The sequence below is a fragment of the Aythya fuligula genome, chromosome 2, assembly GCF_009819795.1.
Source record: "Aythya fuligula isolate bAytFul2 chromosome 2, bAytFul2.pri, whole genome shotgun sequence".
NCBI classification, from domain to species: Eukaryota; Metazoa; Chordata; class Aves; order Anseriformes; family Anatidae; genus Aythya; species Aythya fuligula.
In genome coordinates, this window is record NC_045560.1 from 16512682 (window position 1) to 16533079 (window position 20398).

The 20398-nt window shown below is 44.3% G+C and overlaps 1 protein-coding gene across 1 annotated transcript; it reads left to right on the forward strand.

Annotated features, from left to right (window-relative positions):
• Nucleotides 1-617: 617 nt before the first annotated feature.
• MAP3K8 (mitogen-activated protein kinase kinase kinase 8) lies at nucleotides 618-15229 on the forward strand. Its single transcript, XM_032182901.1, has 8 exons — nucleotides 618-653; nucleotides 1601-1961; nucleotides 4767-4931; nucleotides 6407-6668; nucleotides 9333-9439; nucleotides 12474-12626; nucleotides 13253-13499; nucleotides 15096-15229. Exons 1-8 carry the CDS (start codon nucleotides 619-621, stop codon nucleotides 15227-15229), a joined length of 1464 nt encoding a protein of 487 aa, XP_032038792.1. The 5' UTR covers nucleotide 618.
• The last annotated feature ends 5169 nt before the right edge of the window (nucleotides 15230-20398 follow it).

The following is a 20398-nucleotide window of genomic DNA, read 5'->3' on the forward strand; positions in this document are numbered from 1 at the left end:
AGATAATGATCATAACCAGAAACTGTACCTGGGTAAGCTGCATTGCTTCATGGCCTCGGGGGACCGAGTCTGCTGCTTGTCCTTGAGATAAATAGGTTGTGCTTCGTTTCTTTTCTTTTTCTTTTGTAAGTATCTTCTTGTCCGGTTTTTATCTTTTGCTAAGAATAGTTGGCTGCAGTGGATTATGAAAAAGGGAAATGAGAGCTCTCAGTGTGTGGTGTGTTCTGATAGTAGAGCCAAATCTCATTTTCCTCCATCTGCAAGCATGAGGCAGCGCGGATAAAACTCCAGACCTGCCCATGGAAAACTTACTTTTCACTACTACCTGGAAATCTGGATGATCACACAGTAGCTTGATTCTTTTTCACAGTCATCTTTTTCTGCCCAAAATCCCCTGTTATCTCAGCCTTGTGATTACTACTTTTTCTTTCCGTGAAGCCTGTGAAGCAAACGATCATATGAATATAAACCAGTCCTTCTGCTTGAGCTGGTCTGCCATGGCTTTATTTGTTTTGCTTTTTTTAATAGACTGCTACGGAACGCTGTGAAATTATCGGCGGCGGTAAACACGGGTTCGAGAAACATGACGGCTTTGGGGATTATATTGAGACGTTTTTGATGGTTTTGTGTGATGTAACCAGGATAAACATAAGGTAAGTGCTCTCAGACATGTACATGTCGAAAACTATTTGTGTCTGTGTATTAATGGCTGACCACGTATATGTGTTTTCCACTTGAGCAGAATACCTCTCTTTGGCTCAAGCTAGGAAACTGGGATGGGAATGGACTTCTCTGGATGTTGAATCCAGTTTCTTGGAGCTAAAAGTCCACTTCAGCCAAATAGTCGAGGTTTATCCTAGAAGTTATTGTTAGACATAGTGAGGGCAGAACAAACCACTGGAAACTGCTTCAAAAGCTCACTGCTTTTATGCTAGCTCAGTTTCTGACTATCTTCCTAAATCGGTGAAAATTTTGGTTCAAGTCTAGTTCTGGTCAGTCATTTGCAAAAAAAAAAAAAAAAAAAAATGGGTGGTGTATCTCAGCTGGTGACTGATTTGTGCTTTGTACAGTGATACTAACAGGTGCTTATTACTAGTGGATGCTTATTGGCTTTGCTCTGTGACCTTCTCTTTCTGGACACATCACATAAATTGCTCACAGACTCTTGGGGATAAACTAATATGGTACATTTATATCTATCCCTCTTTGTCATCCATTTCCAAATAATGCATCCTTTTGTAGGCATTGAGGGTGCTCCTGCATTTTTGCATATCCAGCAAAATATAACTGGTCCATGCTTCACTATTGTGTCAGTACCTCTAATTAAAAGCTTTGATATAAGGTAAATTCCAAGACTGAATGACGGGAGAGGTTCACTAATAACTTGCACAAGAATTTTGCTAGTAAAGGGTTTTTCTCCTTTTCCTCTTTACTCAGTCTACTAATGAGGAATTTTTTTTTCTTAATACAAAATGATTTTAAATCTAACTGTATATCGACGAGCCATCTGTCACTCTGATCACTTCTTTTCCTTATTGCTTTGCTAAAACAAATTTGGAAGAAAAGTGTCTTCAGGTTTGTTTGTTTCTCTTTTTTTCAGGAGTGGTTTTGCAAAGTGGACAGTAATGGAGTATATGAGCACGGGTAGTGATAGCAAAGAGGAAATTGACTTGTTGCTAACTAATTTAAATATGTCTGAGGTGATAGACATCATGGAAAACCTTTATCCAGGTGGAGACCTTGCAGTGTATGAAGACAGCTTAATTACGATGTGTGAAGAAGAAAATCAAAATGAAGAACGTGCAGAATCTTTACTGTTTTGTGAACGGGAGGTTTCTTTGATGTCCTCTGTCAAGTATGGGACTGTGGAAGATCTGCTTGCTTTTGCAAATCAGGTGTCCAACACTGCAAAACAATTTAAAGGATGCAGACAGCAAGAATCTGGAATCCTCTTGAATATGGTACGTTTCTTTTCTTTTTACTCGAAAATGAGTAGGTATTAGGTGTTCAAAGTTACTTCTGAATCTAAGTAAAGATCACTTCCAGTCCCACGGGCAGAATGTTGTTCCCTGTGGAAGCCTGGGCCTGGAGGGAATCCCTCAGGAGATCAAATCCAGCCCCTGCAGTCTCAGGCAGCTATGGAGAAAGATCTGCTGCTCAGAACGATCCACTCCGTGTTGCCTCTTGGTAGCCCTGGAGATTAGAAAACATTTCCCAATGCTGAAGACAAACTCGAGACACACACAATTAAGAAAAAGCCACAACTCTGAGGGCTTACAGGGAGAGATTGGGAGATGGTGAGGGTTCTCCAGTGCCTTGTGCTCACGTGGTAACAGAGCTCATTATGCAAAATTCCCAAATAAAGGTCTAGGGTCTATTTTGGTAGAGCTGGTGAGCTCACTGTCTGCACAAAAATGTAAAACGTAGTAATGAGAGAGAAAGTACTTAGTATCAACTGTGACTTTCAGAATTACAATATTATCTAATATCACACTCTGCTGAACGCAAGCATGGGTGTGTTGTTCTGAGCTCTGTCCATTTTTATTCCTGAAATGATTTGTGTTCTACAAGCATGTGTAGGTACCGGTGTCATTGAAGTTCTATTAAAAAATCATTTGCTTTGGAAACAATCAATCAAGAAAGGGAAGCTTATTCATACATGTTTGTCCTGCTGCTTTGTTCTGTTAGTACTTCCTAGATCTATCATCTAAAATACCGTGCGTGCACTATGTTTTGCATGTGAGCAATGGTTGCTTGAGGCTTAATGAGTTTCTTAGGTGTGAAGCAGCAAAGGGTAATGCTTTATTCTGATTTTGAGGACTATTGCAAAAGGATCCCTTTTTGAACTGTAACACTGAAATGACACCAATATTAAATGTTTCCTATACTTAGGGTAGGCACTGTTCTACATACCCAGGGTTGTTTTGCTTGGGTATTATTCCTATAGATGCATACAATTGGTATGAACCAAGTGTTATTAGGTGCACGTGACTCGTTGAGCAACTGAGGACTGGAGGCAGGGCCTTACCTATAGATGCGTTTCAACAGGCACATCTGCATTGTAAATACCTGCTGCATTTTAGTCGGGATCAGGCGTGTTTCTGATTGCCTGCTGACTGCCACAAACTGCACCGTGGCTTGCATCACGGAGAGCCTCGGAGCACACAAGCTGGATTTCTTTCAGCTGAAACTAAATTGGAAGATGATGGGCTATGGCCACAAATGAGCGTTCACTCCACAACGCCAGGCTAGGAACTAGTCCAAAGGGAAGCCTCCTGAAATATGAATAGTGTGATGTTTCCTGCTCTCTTTTGTTCTGCAAATGCACTCCACTCGCTCTGCGTTGCTTACCAGGACAGCTGTCACCCACATGGATTAGCGAATCTCAACCCTGTGAAATGCAGAAGTGCGCAGGGGAGATGCAGGGATTGGTACAGTCTTTGCCTTGGTCCTGATGAGTAGCTTGGAGGCTCATTCTGCATATCCTAAGCAGGATAACACCAAAGCACCTTTACTGATAAGGCAGTCTCCCCATCAGCTAAGAACTTAACCTCACAAAATTTAACACCTTCTAAGAATTAACTTATTTCATATATTTAAATAGTAGCCACAGATGACTGTTTTAGCAGTCGAGAAGATGCTTTCCTAAATCAAAAACACCAAAGTAGTTAAAGCACAGAGAGATGACGTGCATGACATCTTAAAAAGAAATCTAAAACCGGTAATCTTCCTAAGATGCTGTTATCTTAGAAAGGAAGGCTGACGAGCAGAGCACATTGAGACCATGTGACAGGCACAGTGATAAATATCCTTAATCTACTTTTACATGCCTTGAAGAATCTTGGTTAGCTATCAGTAAACAGGTTAACCATATTCTGGATGCTGGCAGAACTGTATATCCCTGAATTAATTGAAAGCATATTCACAGGAAAGACTACTGCTGCTTTGGCTGAGAGAATATGAAGAGACTTCAGAACCAACATCAAACCTAAGGCAGGACTCATGTTGCTGCAGTTAGGACTTTGGTTTCTCTGTCATGTGCAGAGGGAGGGAGCTCTTTCAGGGGAAGATTCAGGGCGAGATAACAGACTTCGATGCCCTGAACCGCTTCCTGGAGGACCCCTCCTTGCCCTGGTGACAGTGTAGAAAACCAGAGCCCTATACATTACCCACCTAAAGCACATACTGTGATTCCCAGCCTTTTTTTCAGCTACAATATAAAACTTCAAGAAGGTGGCTGGTGAGATTGTGGCAGACCTCTCCAACTGCTTACTAAGCAGCAGAAATTCTGATACAAGACGGAAAATTAAAATGTGTTCCCCTAGCAGTCCATGTGATATTAGGAAATGCTGAAACTCTTGCTCACATCATAGAAGATAGCCTGTGAGTAACAGGTATGTGGCATAACAAGTTAGCAGATTACAGGAAGGACAAACATGTGCAGGTAAATCTAATAACAAGAGGTGGGTAATTTCATTAACCCAGCTGCTGTTGTTGTTGTTTCAAGACAATTAATTGCAACTTACACTTTGTGAGTTAGTCACTTGAGAGAAACGTGGATGCCTGGGCTGTGAATGGATGCCACACCTCACATGCTGTTCCCATTTGGTGTTTCTAAATAAAGACTGCTGAACAGATCACGTGCGTCGTGCACATATACAAGTGATATTTTTCTTTCCACAATGTATAAAATTAATTAGGCTTGAAGTGATTTTAACCTCAGTGTTGTTTTGCTTGTGTTTTTTTTTTTTAATTTGACTCCACAGATCACCCCCAAGAATGGCCGCTATCAAATCGACTCGGATGTGCTCCTGTTCCCGTGGAAGCTGACTTACAGAAATATCGGCTCTGACTTTATTCCTCGGGGAGCCTTTGGGAAGGTGTACTTAGCCCAAGATAGAGAAACCAAGAAACGAATGGCATGCAAACTGGTATGTTAGTTCAGTGGTTTTATCTCTGAGCAAACACGAGGTGGCATGGTACATGTGGTAAATTTTCAAATATGTCAGCATCAAATTCCACTGGTGGGCTGAATATTGCCTGGGTTTTGTTGGCCTACACAATGCAGAAGAAATGGATGTTTTTAAGTGTTAATTTGTTTTTGGTGTTTGGCCCCAAGACCTTAAAAGTTTCAGCATTGTGGAAGTATCTGGTAGCCCCTGCGGCAGAAGAATTTCTGCTTGTCCTGCAGCACTCGTGGAGATAGAATATCAGTATGGAATCACATCCCTGCTGGAGGCGACAGCGAAACCCTGTTGCTGCAGCTGGTTCTAGGATCTCACCCTTCAGCTGGGGCCTTCAGACACATGTTTTTGTTAGTCCAGTACAATTAATGTCTCTGTGAGCTCAGCTTACACGCAACTGTCATCGCGTTTTGGACGCTAACTCAGCATAGCATTGTGAGGTGTCTCAAGACAATTGCTGAGCACCCCTGTATTTTTCTGCAAGCCAATGGTTTTTTTCGACTTTACCTTTCAACAACGTATTCTGAATTGAGTAGTAAATGTTTAGGGCCAGCAAAAGCTCAGCTGGGACACTCTCCTGTATCTCAGCACTTGTGAATGAGCACCTGTGCGTGACATAACTGGGGAGGCAGTTGCATGTCCTTCCCTTGTGGCCAGTGTACTGATGTGGGAACGGATTTAATTTGCTAGCCCTGCATAACCCACTGCAAGGTTAAAGCTCCCTAATGCTTCTGAAAATGCAGACAGTGTTTCTCAGAAAATATTACTGTGTTAATTGCTTCACAGCCACAAGTTTGAGGGAAAGAGAGTAAAAAGAGTGGTAATAGCCTTGCTGTGTGTAAACAAACACTGCCTATTGCTTTAATAATCTGCCATCGATACTTTTTAAAGAAATAGTGCTGAGTGCTCACTTTAAAGCGGATTTCCTGTCTTGGAAACCGTAAAAGAAAGCTGATAAGGATTTAATCAAGGTCAGTAATGGTCTGGAGCATTGTTAGTCTGCAGACTGTGCTGAGCATTTCTTTGCTAGAAGCTCTGATCCACGTGTCAAATGGGTGTACAGATCTCGTGGAGCAGATGAGTCTGCAAAGCTAATTAAAAAAGCAGTGGGACTTTTATCTCCTTCACCAGGAAGTTTGCTTAGAGCTTTTGCGTAACCACTAGTTTTTGACAGGAATTGTTACATTGCTTTTTCTGGAAGATTGCACTTTTTACTCGGGCACAATTCCAAAAACTCTCAGTTCTGAACAGGATGTGTTCCTCTGAACTGGGAAGGAAGAACAAGTCACAGGATCAGAATAAAATCAGAATAAATCATATTTTAATAAGTGGACAGGGGTGCTTTGCTTCCCTCTTCCATTTCAATCTATAGGAAAACGACTGTTTGTAGAGATACCCTGGGTCTTGAGCTGCTTGTATGTGGTTTTGTTTCCATCTCCTAGGTCCCAGTGGAACAGTTCAAACCATCAGATGTTGAAATACAGGCATGTTTCCGTCACGAAAACATTGCTGAATTATACGGTGCTATTCTGTGGGACGAGACGATCCATCTCTTTATGGAGGCTGGAGAGGGAGGATCTGTCATGGAAAAGCTGGAGAGCTGTGGGCCTATGAGGGAATTTGAAATCATTTGGGTGACGAAGCATATCCTGAAAGGCCTTGACTTTCTTCACTCCAAAAGGATTATCCATCACGATATCAAACGTAAGTGTGTGATTCCTTGGGGTGCTTTTTGTTGCAGGTCGGACTGGGGCTCCGATAAAAGGCCTGGTATGGAGCTGGGGTGCACTGCCTTGCGTCACAGGGAGGGAGAAACTGGATGACGCCCAACAAATAACAAGATCAGGTTCTTAAGATAAGTTAGTTACACTATTTATTACTACTTTAGTGAAGAGGATGGTTTGCAAGTCAGAGTTCCTTTGCTTTCTTGAGCAACTCAATCTGGAAATAAAAACCTGAAGAAATAGAGCAAAATTATCAGGATGGATTAATCAGAAGTTTTCTTCTTTCCATGGAAATTTACCGAGTGTTTCCTTGCCCACCTTCCACTTGTGCCTTCTTTTAATAATTTTGTCTTTGTGCAGGGCTGTTTCACAGTTTGATTCTACTTTGGAACTAAATACATAATTTCTACTGCTTTTTTCTTTTAACAATTATTGCAAATTTTAACGTTTGTTTTTAAAATCCTCTGGGCATTAACATGTAAATAATCAAAGTGCATTGATATTAAACATAAAATTAATAGATTAATATTACATTGTTCTGACATTCAACTTTAATGCATTGCATGTAATTTAATATTAAATACTATTTCTCCCAGCAACTCCCCCCCACTGCAGACAGATAAATGTGCCTGCCTTTCTAGTAGCAGTGCTTCTGATTAAGATGCATCTCTTTTGCAAATTCATTTTTGCTAAAAATAGATTATTTTTTTCTGTGAAGTAGAAATATTCAAACTGGAAGTGTTAGGATTATTAATCGTCAGAAAGCGATTATCAAGAATTGCTAAACTTTGTTGGATTTTATTTTTAGATAATAGGGGTCAGTGCTTGGATGAAAATTAATTTTCATGTGTTTTAGGAGGATTTAGGGGTGTTATGGGGTATGTATGTGAAAGGAGCAGAGCGGGCAGTCTGTGGGGGTGTTCCTCGGCCTTGCACCCCCGGGGCAGTTTGGAGGGAGCCACGAAATCCCATTTCAACTGATCTTAGACTCCTGTGCTGTGGGGCAAGTGGTTTCTTTTCACCTCATGCTTGCTGGGTCTGCCGCCAGCACCAGGAGAGCTGGCAGGGGCTGCAGCACAGGAGTAAGGGGCATCGTGTGTGGAAGCACAGAGGCCCCATTTTTGGCAGAAGCAGGGATTTAGGTCCCTCTAATTCTGAAATTGCAGGTTCAGACTTGTGTGGTGCCCCTGGGTGCAAACACCACGGCTTCCTGGCGATGGCCTGTAGGTGTTGGACAGGCTTTGCCTGAGGTGTCCGCGCTCCGGATGGGACCCGGTGCACTCTGCCCCAGAAAGCTGACCTAAACGCCTCGTGTCGGGCAGGGCAGGTTCCCCAGAAGGAGCCAAGGTGTGTGGTTTTCCTTGCCAGGTGGAGTCAGTAGAAAAGGCTGTTATCCAAACATCTCCGATTTCTTCCTCTTCTATTGAGTCTGTGGCGCTGACGCAGGAGGAGGTGGGGGTTGTAGTGCCAGAAAGGCCTCCCTGGGCCAGGAAGGAGGGGGACTCTGTTGGCTCCTAGGAGTAGGTCAGTGCTGTAGCTGATTTTAACCCTTCGTTGGGAAACTGTTAAATCATGAGGTTATTGGAGGTGTGTTGAGGAGGAGCTGTAGCAGAGCTGTCCCTCTCTGCAGGATCCAGCTCTTCTTCCCATGTCCCAGCTGCAAAGCTGGCCTGGGGTGCGATCCCAAAGAAGTAGCTGCCTTTATGGCACTGCTGCTTTCTGCTTCAGTTTTATGTGGTGTTTGAAGTCTGTATCTTCAAAGTTATCCCTACAGTTACACATTAATTTGTGCTCTTTCGTGGCACTTGTGAGTAGGCAAATACTTGGGAGATTACCTCAGGAATCCATATAACCAAAATCAAAGTTTGTTTCTTCCCACTGTGTGGTCATGGCGGGCATTGTCAAGATGGGAAACGACCTGACTTCGTGGTTGTCATTGGGGGGAAAAAGTATTTCTGTAGCATAACTTGGAGACTTTGTTTGTCTGTGTTTTAGAAAAAGTGAATACAAATGTCTTAAGGCTTACACAGAGCCTTACTTTGATAAGTGATTGATCAGAAATACAACTGCAAAGAAAGCCTGTGAGTGCAAAGCTGTGCCTTAGGCAGAGTTTCATGAAGGAGAGTGAATTAAGCTCCTAGATATTGCTGCAATTCAGTGGGAGCTTGAAATTCTCTCTTTTCTTACTTTTGAAGCTGTCTTCTGCTATATTGAGCTGATATTGCTGACCGGTGGGGCTGCTGTGGCGGGGCCTGAGTTCTTTATTTCTGTCTTAATTTAAATCACTTGTGTTAGGAAATCTCTTGGTGACCAATAGTTATGTTCCTAGCAGGAGCTGCACAGCATGCTCTCACTTTGGAGACAATGAAAGGTCTTCAGAGCAAGCCAGGAGCTCTGCTCAAAACATTGTTTTCTTCTTCTACACAAACCAGTCCAGCTTGATTTTTTTTTTTTTAAAGATATAATTAAAAATTGGTCCCAATCACTAACAGACCTGTTCTGGCTAGGAGAAGGACTTTGTTGGCTGTTGGGACTGGTTGTGCTGGTCTCCAATTTCAGGCAAACATCCAAATGAAAGTCATGTTGTGAAATAAACGCTCAACATGCTAGAACCTTAAATGCCATCTTTTTGTTTTTCTTTTAGCAAGCAACATTGTCTTTATGTCAACTAAGGCTGTTTTGGTGGATTTTGGCTTAAGTGTTCAAATGACTGAAGACATTTACTATCCCAAAGACCTTAGAGGAACAGAGGTAAGGCACTAGAGGGACAAAAACCTCTTGGTTGTATCACTCCAATTGTTGTGATGCTCAGGCTCAAATTTGGAGCTCAAGGGTAAATATATGTAATACGTTACATTAATGTTTGATTTTAATTTTTTGATAATCTAATTTTTCTAAATTTTGATCTGTTGAATGGAAAATCAAGTGTTACGTTTTGAAAGTCTTGTTGCCTTCTCTGCAGCCCCACTTTTTAGTGGTTATTCAATGCGAAGTCAAGGAGGAAACTGGGATCCACTATAGCCAAACAAAGGAACAATGCTCTGGGGAGGGTGGTTTGCAGCAAATCGGCTGCTGGTCACAGACACTTCAGACTGCAATTTGGTTCTTTTGCTCTGTCAAAGATTTCTTCTTGAGATACCAGCTGTGGACTGGGGTGACCTGCTCAGCATGGCAGTTGGACTCCTCCTTTGGAAACCACAGAAATGACAAACCTGTGGGTTTTGATCTCTGGCATTTCTGAGCCATGTTTCCCATATGTGTGTTGTCCTTACACGCTACGGGGGTTATGTGCTGCGTGGGTGATGGTTATCTGGTAAAATGCTTGGGCATTACAGTGAAGGAGGTGGGGGCCTTCGAAATGTTCTCAAGCACTTGAACTCTGAGCACGCAGAGAGGTCCTGCTCACCGCTTGGGTACTCTCATGCCACAGTGTTTCCAGGACTGGAGCTTTAGCAAACAATCAAGCAGGGGTAATTAGCACGGATGCAATTGTGGCTTTGATTGTCCTCTGTTGCCAGAGAAGGTTGTTCACAGGAAATGCCTCAGCTTAACTGTTGGCACTTACCATTTTGATAGTCTTTCACAGCAGAGGCTTGTATCTGGAGGAGATACTCATATATTTGACAGAGCGTAGCACTCCTTGGCAGGGTAGGATAAACTAAGATTTCACAGAATGCCACCCTTGTTTATTTATTTTCAAGATATTTGGGAAAATACTTGAGCATTTGTTTGCATTGGCTTTCTGGTCAGAGGAATTAAGAGCTTTAAATACTTATGGTACTGGAAGTAATGTGATTTTTTAGCATTTAATGTGTATGCTTTGAGTATACGTGCATGCTGTTAATAAAAAAAAACAGTGGGATGACGATAGGAAAAAAAATGGGATGAAAACCCTGGAGATGTGTGTAGGTGGGAAATTTGCAGGTTTGTGCAGCAGCAGTGTTCCACTCTTGGCTGTTGGAGGACAGGTCAAGTTTGTGCTGATAAGAACAACTGTGAAAATCACATAATTCTACACTTAGTAGAAAAAGACTCTGCATTGTTGAGTGCCTACAGCCACGTCCACAGAAAGCAGACAATGCCTGATCTAGTTGCCCATAAATGCCACCTGTAGACTTTTATAGCACCATTTCTCATGTAATGTGTGTGTGAATCCTCTCTGAGTTTATGAAAATGAATAGTTGCAATTCTGGGCAGAATGATTAAATGGTTAAATTTTGTTTAGCTTGTATAGAGTGAAAAATCTGGGTTTTCTGAACTAATTTTCTCCGATGCACGCAGTGCGTTACACCATGGGTGTGGTGAAGCTGCTCTGCAGGACAGGCTTTCTGCTGCGCTTCTGTCGCTTTGTTAAAGTGCAGAGGCTTCAGCTGCAAACATTGTAGGGGAAAAAAGTTGTCTGCTGAGGTTAATTGAACATTGAGGGTGTGCTTTGTTTGCACGAATGCTGAACTGAAATGAGGGCAGCACAAAAAATGGACTGTGTTACAGCTGGATTGTGTCTGACAGGCAGACAGCTGCTAGCCCAGCGACGGGAAGGAGCAGGAATGGGGAAATCTGGGGTTGGGCTGCCCTCTTTGGGGGCAACCGAGCTTTAGGCCAGACTAAATCAGTTTGCAGTCACAGCTTGGGTGCACATCTTTGTCCCTGCGCAGTCAAGGTGCATCTTGACCTTTGTCACACACTGCAACTGCAGACTGGTTCTGCTTCCAGCGTCCTTTTTCCTCAAGAAGGCAAATTCTGTTTGTCTCTACAGACTTCACTGCAGCTGCACTGTACGCACTAATTACTTGTTTTATAAAAATGGGAACTCTTTGCTTTGCTCTGTATGAAATTTAACCATGGCAGGTGCCTTATTTTACCCTAGCTCTGAGGAAAGCAATGGACAGGGGTCGGTAGCAGCCCTAGACATCTGCCAAACCTTTGTACGTGCTTCCATCCCGAAGCTCTGGTGGCAGATGTGAGTGATTTACCGGGAAGTATTCCTGGGAATTTGCGTGAGCGCGGCAGCCGCTCTCAGTCTGCAGCAGCCAGCCGTCCTACGAGGCAGCGATGATTTAACTTCCTGCCCCTGTGGCTTTTCAAGCGATGCTGTGTGGCAGGGCAGCTTGAACTAATTAAAGATCCGTGTTGGCTCCTTCAGAGGGAAATGGGGCGAGGGAAAAGTGGAAACCAGAAGCGAACAGGACGGCTTGCTGACCGAAATGTGTGTGTTGAACCCCTCCCCGTGGCAGCAGCATGGGCAGGGAGTGCCTCCCGCATCCCATCCTGCTCCTTCTCCTCCAGCTGCAGCTGCTGGGGACTTCCCTGTGAGCACCCCTGCTGCTCTGACAGAGCTGAACTTTTCAGTCAAGGGTTCGGATGGAAACCGCAGCTTGGTTTAGAGGAGATTGGAATTCCTGGTTAAAAAGGGGGTGGGAGAGAGATGCTTGCCTTAACAGCTGCTCGGGGGAGAAATCAGGACTTGAGACCTGGCTTTTAACCAGTGCCCAGCCTCAGACCTGCCCCATTTCTTAGGGCAGCACCCCAACATGCAGGTTATTAGATAATGGGGGGAAGAGAAGCCTAATGAAGACATGAATGAGCATATCTGCCAGTTCTGTCCGAAGAGTTGTGTATTATTCAGTGTAACAGAGCAGAAAATCTATTCCACAGCTGGTGCTCGGTCTCCAGGCTGCGGGTACCAGTGGGATCCATGTGTGTGTCTCAGACAACAGCATGTCACGCTTGGTCTTTGCTTGTTGCTTTCCTCTATTGATTAATCTTCTCTGACAATTCTTCACAGATTTACATGAGTCCTGAAGTTATCCTCTGCAGAGGCCACACGACAAAAGCAGACATCTACAGCATGGGGGCTACCATTATTCATATGCAAACTGGCATCCCACCCTGGGTGAGCAGATACCCTCGCTCTGCGTACCCATCCTACCTCTACATCGTAAGTGCTCTCAGAAAAGCCATAGCTCTGGTTCAGTCGAAGGGTTTCCTGTGCTCTTGTTGGGAAAGCTCCAGTCATATAAAGACTACCAAAATATTTGTCAGAGAGATGATATCATCCGTTTTGCTTCGGGGGAGGGAGGGAAGAAGCGGGTTTTGATCATTTAGGGGAAGACAGAAGCTGAGCTGGAGTCATCTCTGTGGTCTGTGTTACAATTTACAGGCCTTGGGTTTCCTGCAAGGACAGGGTTAGAACAGCGCGAAACTTCATTGGAACAAGCCCATCTGTGTCCTACCAGTCTGTTTTGCTTAGAAGCTGCAGATAAAAACAGAGCTTGGCAAATTTGATTCTGTGGCTCGCCCACTGCGGTACAGTAGTCTGATGAATTTGCATTACACTGGATTTTATACTTGCTTGGAGTAGCTTTGAGTTTTGAGATTTACAATAAAATCTGATAAGAGGTAGATTTTGTGTGCTTGCATATTCTGTTCTAATTGATCAGCACAGCTTGGAAAGGTGGTGAGTTGTAAGTGGGGAATTCCTAGACTGCTAACGCGATTATCTGTGACTTCCTTTTCCATTGTTTTTGGAATAACTGTTTCAGTCTTTTTTTTTTTTTCCAATAGATACACAAGCAAGCTCCCCCTTTAGAGGACATTGCTGAAGACTGCAGCACTTCCATGAGGGATTTGCTAGGAGCAGCTCTGGAAAGGAATCCTAACCATAGACTGTCTGCAGCAGAGTTACTGAAACACGAAGCCTTACACCCACCCCCAGAAGATCAGCCGCGGTGCCAGAGTCTGGACTCAGCATTGTTTGAAAGGAAAAGACTACTTGGAAGGAAGGAGCTGCAGTTACCAGAAAACATTACAGGTAAATACTATCAGCCTTACTCACCTTGCACTTTGTAGATTTTACTTTGTGTCAAACTTTGATTTGACTAAGTGGTTAGAAACAAGCTAGACTCAAAAAGCTTCTGGAAAGAGACCAGTAAAATCCCAATCAGATGAGGTCAGACCCAGAACTCATTAAGAGTTCTGTGAAACGCCCGTTGACTTCAACTGGGGAAGGACTCAGCCTGCATTCTGCAGCTCTGGAAGGATTGGCTCATGAAAAAGCTGTGGCAATCATTCAGGGCAGTTCTTCATGGAGTATAGGTTGCTGTGCCAAGTTGGCTTGATTTGTCCCAGTACTAGGGATGTTTTACTGATGCTACTGATTTGTTTTTTAACAAAAAAAGTTTCAACAGTCACAACAAAAAGTATCACTGTTTCCCTCCTTAAAGATAAGACACACATAAAACCGTAACTGCAATGATGCTGTCCAAAGTACAAGCCCTCTGTTTTAAAAACGAAAATGACGGTAGAATAGAATTCAGTTCCCTTGTGCATTAACAATTGCTTTATTAACACATCAATAATAACATGTGAACCATTTAAAAACAAATAAACAAACAAAAACAAACAAACAAAAACAAACAAACAAAAACAAACAAACAAAAAACACAACTTGATGTGTACTCAGACTCAAGCCCAGGGAAGCCTGGGGATCAGGAACCTGCTAGCAGGCTTCAAAAAACTTTTCTTCTATTTCTAAGACATGTTAGGATCATCCTGAGAAGGGGACATTTTAAAAGTGACCCCAAACAAGTAGTTTATTTTATTGTGATAATTATTTGAAAAATATCTATGCAAAATTTTGGGTGCTCTAGTACATAATTGTTGCAGTGAATCTACTTAACATTTAAAGTAATCACTGCCTTTACATCTATAATGGCATTGCTCCTTCTGGATTTTGCTTTGTGTGTGCATAATCTTTTGACTACAGGCAATAAGAATTGATTTTTTTTTTTGTAAGAATGTTTGGCATTAAACTGGAACTCTAATTTAGGTGCATGAGATTCCAGGACAGTCATTACACTAGTATTCTGGGGATGTTCTGTAGCTGCAAATTTCTTCAGATGTTGAGCTAAGAAAAAAAAAAAAATCTGAGGACGATGGTCCTGGGTTTGTTCTGTACAGTTACGCCCAGTGGCACAAAGAGGATGTCGTTTATTTAGATGAAAATTCCCCTGTAATGAAGGGAAATTCTCAACTGGCAGAAAACTATTAGAGTGTTGTATTTTTTCTTGCACCAGCCTCTCCTTTAGTACTGTGGCTCAGAGAATGAGGAACCTCTGTCTAGTTGTCCCAGCTGGCAGAGGGCTTTTGAAATAATTGAACGTATTTGCTGTTTGCAGTAGCAAGCTGCTTACCTTTCTTTGCCCTAGAGTTACGAGCTGCTTTGGTATCTTCCATTTTATTCTATATGAAATCTATTTTATATTGTCTTTAAAAATAGAGAGTTCTAAAGCACAAGTAAATAAAAGCAAATGCTAGGCCAATTATTCCAATAATGCCTGTAATTGTGAGACTGCACTAGTGGAGCTGTTTGTGCACTAGTGACGCACTTTGTCTCTTTCCTTTTTAGATTCCTCATTGTGTACCGGGAGCATGGAGGAGTCAGACCTGCTAAAGAGGCAAAGATCACTCTACATAGACCTCGGAGCTCTAGCTGGTTACTTCAATATTGTCAGGGGACCACCAGCATTAGAATATGACTGATTCCAGAAATGGACCTCTACCTCTTAGAACTTGATCTTAAGACTTGACTTTCAAATCTGTACATAAAACTATTGCCATTGTAGGCTGTAAAATGTGAATAGTGTTTAATTGCACAGATGATTAAGCTAAACCCTTTGGGGCTTTGATAAGCTGATGCCAAGCAATGATATTCGTGCGTCTGCTGGTTGACCAACAAGAAGACAGCAAAAAGAACACTGCTGGGAGCGCCTCGTTCTTGGGAGATCTTCCTGTGCTGGGTCTTGCACTTTCATAAAGCTTATATTATATGCTTGCAACTATTGCCATCAAGAAAAAAGAAAAAAAGAAAAAAAAAAAAAAAAAGAAAAAGAGCATGTGGGCCATAAGATCTGGTCTATCTGAGCTGTCCTTAGTGAAAACATTCCCAAAACAAAGTCCTTGTTCAGTCTTTGAGACCTGGCCAATCTCTGGTCATTCTTAATGTAAATCAGGACCTTCCTGAAGCTGAGCTAGTTTCTCTCAGCTGCTCTCTTGAGTCAGAGCATCACTTGGTTACTGATATGTTTCAGCTTTGCATCTTCCCTGTACCCCCTGCTCTGCGGGTGGAGGGAATCCATCAGTGTATCTGTTAGCTTTGGGAGTAGCTCAGCAAGCTGGTCCTGACAGCGCGCGGCAGTGACTCCACCTGCTTTTGATGTTACAGAAGCTGCAAGGATGTCTCAGCTAGTTTTCAGGGGTAGGGCAGATGTTATTTCCTACTGGTAACAGTGGACAAGCTCCAGACTCTTGCTTTTTAATACTTCAAACTTGTACACGTGTATAATTGGCGTGAGTGCTATGGTTTGGAAAGCGTGTCCTTAGTGACAAGCTGTGTTTATGTTCCTATGGAAATGGAATTATATTGTTCTCGCTGTGCCTCATTCATTTGAAACACGATGTTTTGGATGATAGTAAAACTATGTGAACTGCATAGTTCTGTACATCCCATGGGATGAGAACGTAAACTTTTATAAAACTCTTTGATGCTTAGGATGACTCTCTTTTAAGCGTTTGTGTTAAAATGGCATACTATGTATGTTGTACACTGAATCTTTTCTGAAGCACAGTCTCTTTTTAATACATCTATTATTTAATGCTGCTCCTATCTAACATACAATCTTAAACAGATGATTTCTAGTTTGATACTGATATGGTCAAATGAATAAATCCAGCTCAGCGCCTTGAGACATGATCACTCTGTTCTTTTCTCTTTGGAAACAGCATGGGGCTGTGATCCTTCCACCTCCCCTTCCACAGCCCAGGTACATACGTGCATTCTGCAGTGCTGAGGTGTGGGGTGAAGGGTGTTGCTGACACATTTGGGACTCTAATGACAGACAACCAGTGTTTCTGACAAAATCTCATCTAGACCACAGCTCTCCTTCTGGGCTGCCTGAATGGTGCACAGCAGTTGTGTGCAACATGCAACAAACACGTCAGTCCTGATGGTAATTTCTACAAAAAGTCCAGGTGGGAATAGCCAACCTGCCCCGTACTTACTGTGAAATCTCCAGATGGAGAACTGTGCAGGGAAGCCCTCCTCATATTCATTCTGGCTGTAGCTATCTTTTCCCCAATTTCCCTTCTGAAAAACAGTAGCTGGATGCTACAGAAATGCTTATCAACTATTGAGATACCACAAGGTAAGAATTACAGGCTCCTAGGGAGCTTGAAAAATGTTATGGTGATTTTGTTGTTGTTTAATGTGGTCCTTGTCTTCCCCCCACCCAGCCAAACAATTCAGCATGGGAATCTGCATGTGGGGGCAGGCTCACTAATTAAAATTTGTTCTGAGTGTATGGCGGGTATGTGTCTTCACACCATGCAACTAATATCTGATCGGGCTGTCCAAAGTAATTACACTTACCGTGGTGCCAGATATCGGTGATAAGGTCTGGCTGAGTGAACCAGTAGCTCTTTATGGTCACATCCACAGGTCTAAACTGTATGAGGCTGCATGATAAAGAGCACCTCCGAGGCCTGGTACACAACCAACAAGTAGCTGTTCAGGTACGCCAAGCACCAAGTGGTGCTACTAGCGCTGAGAACTTTCTAATAGCTGAGGGTGATATTGCAGGTGAGCCACAGGATTTCTCTCCGGCATCACATCCCAGGCAGATCGTGTCCCTCGGTGTATCCCACAGTGCTTGTTCCCTGTGTACTTGGAGCGATGGAGGCAGAGGGATGATGGAGAGGGAATGGAAAGGGGTGGTAGGAAAGCTGCCACCGGGGGGGATGGCTGGTCTGCCCCGAGCAGTGGGATTTTGCAAATGGGTTGCCTTTGTGTTAACACCTGGTGTGTAGTTTTCATTTTCTCCTGGGGGAATAGTGAGACTGATGCTAAATGCAGAGGAAAGCGTAAGTGTGTGGAGAAAAACAGCTCTGGGATGCAGAGCAAGCAAAACATGGTTTGGAGCCAGAGCATCCATTTCTTTTCCTTATAGGAAAGCCCAACCAGGTGCATTTCTAAAACTATCCCCATGCAAAGCTAATCATCTGGGCGATGGAAAAACAAGTTCTTTATAAACTCTGCATACCAGCAAAACTCAGCAACGCCCAAAAACTCCAGACAGACCTTGGGAGTGGCTCGTTACGGTCCCGGGCTGCACGCACGCTGTTTCAGGCTGGCCACTGGCATAGCCCTGCTGGCTGATGCTGGGGCACCGTGACTCACCAGGGAGGAGACGAGCGGCTGCCCCATGCCTCCCACAGCAGGCAGCAGTGCCTGCCACCTGAGCTGCACCCTGGTACAGGCAGAAGGTGGGCTTGTCTGGAGCAGGACCAGTGGGAGAGGAGGGAGGAGTGCCCCAAAGGGAGCTGTGCAAGGGAAAAGGGCTGTGCGTGCATCATGCAGCAGCAGCGGCACAGCCACCCAGGGATCCACTCCAGGGATGCTGGCAAAGGCTCCTGCTAAGGGACATGTCTGAGAAATAGTCCCCAGCCCTGTGCAGCTATGGCAGGTCGGAGTGGCTCCTTGCTCGCCCGCAGACCTGCTGCGGCAAGGGCACGTGTGCTGCATCCCCGTGGTTCCCAGTGGAGGTGGTTTAGAGTGCACAGAAAACCAGGCTTCACCAGTTCATGCACTAAGCCAAAAACCGTTTTCATGTATACATTGGGTTATTTTCAGGGAAACCTGAATCATTTTCCGTGTAAGAAAAGATCTTTTCATGCAAGCAAGGTTACCCCTTGAAGTCAAGTTGGCTCCCCCGCAGAAATATGAAAACATCCTTGGCTGCACCACATCAATAACTCATCTTGCTGAAAGAGCAACATTTCAGGGAAGGGGAACGACCCAAATAATGATAAAAATGCTCAGGAAGTGCTGGCTCCCTTTCTGTACATTTATGCAACTGCTACCACAGCTAGGGTTTATTTTCCAGCTTTGCAGCAAGACTCCAGCATTAACTGTGGAGCCATCTCTTCACCTTCCCTGTAACATGCACGAAGAAGCACATGTTTGATAAGAAGTCAGAAGTGAGGTGGAAGGAGGAGGCCTCGAGGTGCGTGCACATCTTATGGAGAGGCGTGGTATTTCCTCCTGCACCCATTAAAGCTGTGCACGGGGCCAGAAGCATTCCTGCCTCCATGACGAGCGCGGGGTAACTTCCAGCTCGCATTTCTCAGGCAGGTGTTTGGGCAGTGCTTCACATTCAGCCACCGGCAGCCAGACTTCGGTGCGTGCCCGGCCCATGTGCCTGTCAGCAGGTCCCTTAGTGGGCTGGCCACAAGCAAGAGTCCCTTCCCATGCAGACCTCCAGGCTGCACGGGCAAGGGAAAGCTGTTTTCTCCATGTGTTTGACAACCACAGAATGGTTGAGGTTGGATGGGACCTCTGGAGGTCATCTGGCAGATGACCCGACATGCTCACAAAGCCCACTTGCCAGGAGGATGAACCAGCACGGTCAGAAGGCCTGCTGGAGATGGTGGGCAACGCAGGCCCTTCATGCCCCAGTGTGCAGAAGAAAAATTCTGCATTTAGGCAAGGAGCTGTGACATTCCTCACAAACTTCAGTTGTAAACTGGAATTTGCCTTCTCATAGACTTCAACTTTTTGCAGTGCTCAGTATTTCAGCTGGTGCTATTCCTCCAGGTCTCACAACACTGATGATTCTCGTACTTCATTGCGCCTTTTTGACCAGGAAAGGTCTTATTTGTATTTAGGTAGTGGTTTCAGTGAACTGGGTAGTGATGCTATGTGAAAAGCCATCAAGACAGAGCCAAGGTGCTCACAAGAGCAACCGGTACCAGAATCCCTATAGACATCTCATCTTCTCAGCAATGATAACGTGGTGCCCTATTTGCCAACACCGTCTCAGACAACATCACCTCTGCCCCTGAAAGATTATGAAATGAGGCAGAGGTTAGGCACCAGGGAAACACGCCAGGGACTGGATCCCAGCCTGCTGGGGCTGACTCACCCCGGCAGTATCCCTCCCAAGTGCTCCTCTCACCAGCGCCAGCCCGCGAGGCTGTGACTGTGGCTCTGAAGTCACACGTTCACAGTGACATAACAGATTCAGGCCTGGCTTCCGAAGACATGAGCAACCAACTGGGCACATAAGATTGCACGCACATTTGCCAGTCTTATCTATAAGGCCAGTCACCTCAAACTTATAAATTGGTATTTTTTTTACAGATACGGGATGTGTTTTCAAAGCGTGAATGGGCAAGGCCCTGAACAACCAGCTCTGACTTTGCAGTCAGCCCTGCATAGAGCAGGGGTTGGACTCAAGACATCTCAGGCCCTGCAGGACTGCTTTTTGGGGGCTGCACACATCAGGAGAAGGCTGAGCCACGCTGCACCCCATTGCCTGGAAGCATCCAAGCCTCAAGCACAGGATGAGACTTGGCACAACCGTGTTGTCCCCAGGACGTGCTGAAGATCAGAGGAGGCCTCTGAGGCTGGCTCCAATGCAGGATGCTGGGGAAGCTGAAAGCCATGGGATCAGGTCCTGTACTCCCCACAAACCAGAGCTGAGTGGCCCTGGCAGGAGCACTGGTGTGCTGCTGGCATGCAGAGCAGAAGGGTGACAGATTGTTTATTTCCACTTTCCCAGCACTGTCAGTGCCTCCACCTCTTCTTTCAGGACATGAGGCAGTAAATCCAAAGTCGTTCCACCGCCAGCTCGTGAGTCAAAGCCATAGGGTGAT

What these genes read in the sequence shown, in the direction of transcription:
- MAP3K8 (XM_032182901.1), top strand. Translation starts at nt 619, where the DNA reads ATGGTTTTGTGTGATGTAACCAGGATAAACATAAG. An exon ending in CTGGAATCCTCTTGAATATG is followed by an intron (nt 1,962 to 4,766) that starts GTACGTTTCTTT and finishes TTGACTCCACAG; the next exon opens with ATCACCCCCAAGAATGGCCG. An exon ending in AAGACCTTAGAGGAACAGAG is followed by an intron (nt 9,440 to 12,473) that starts GTAAGGCACTAG and finishes AATTCTTCACAG; the next exon opens with ATTTACATGAGTCCTGAAGT.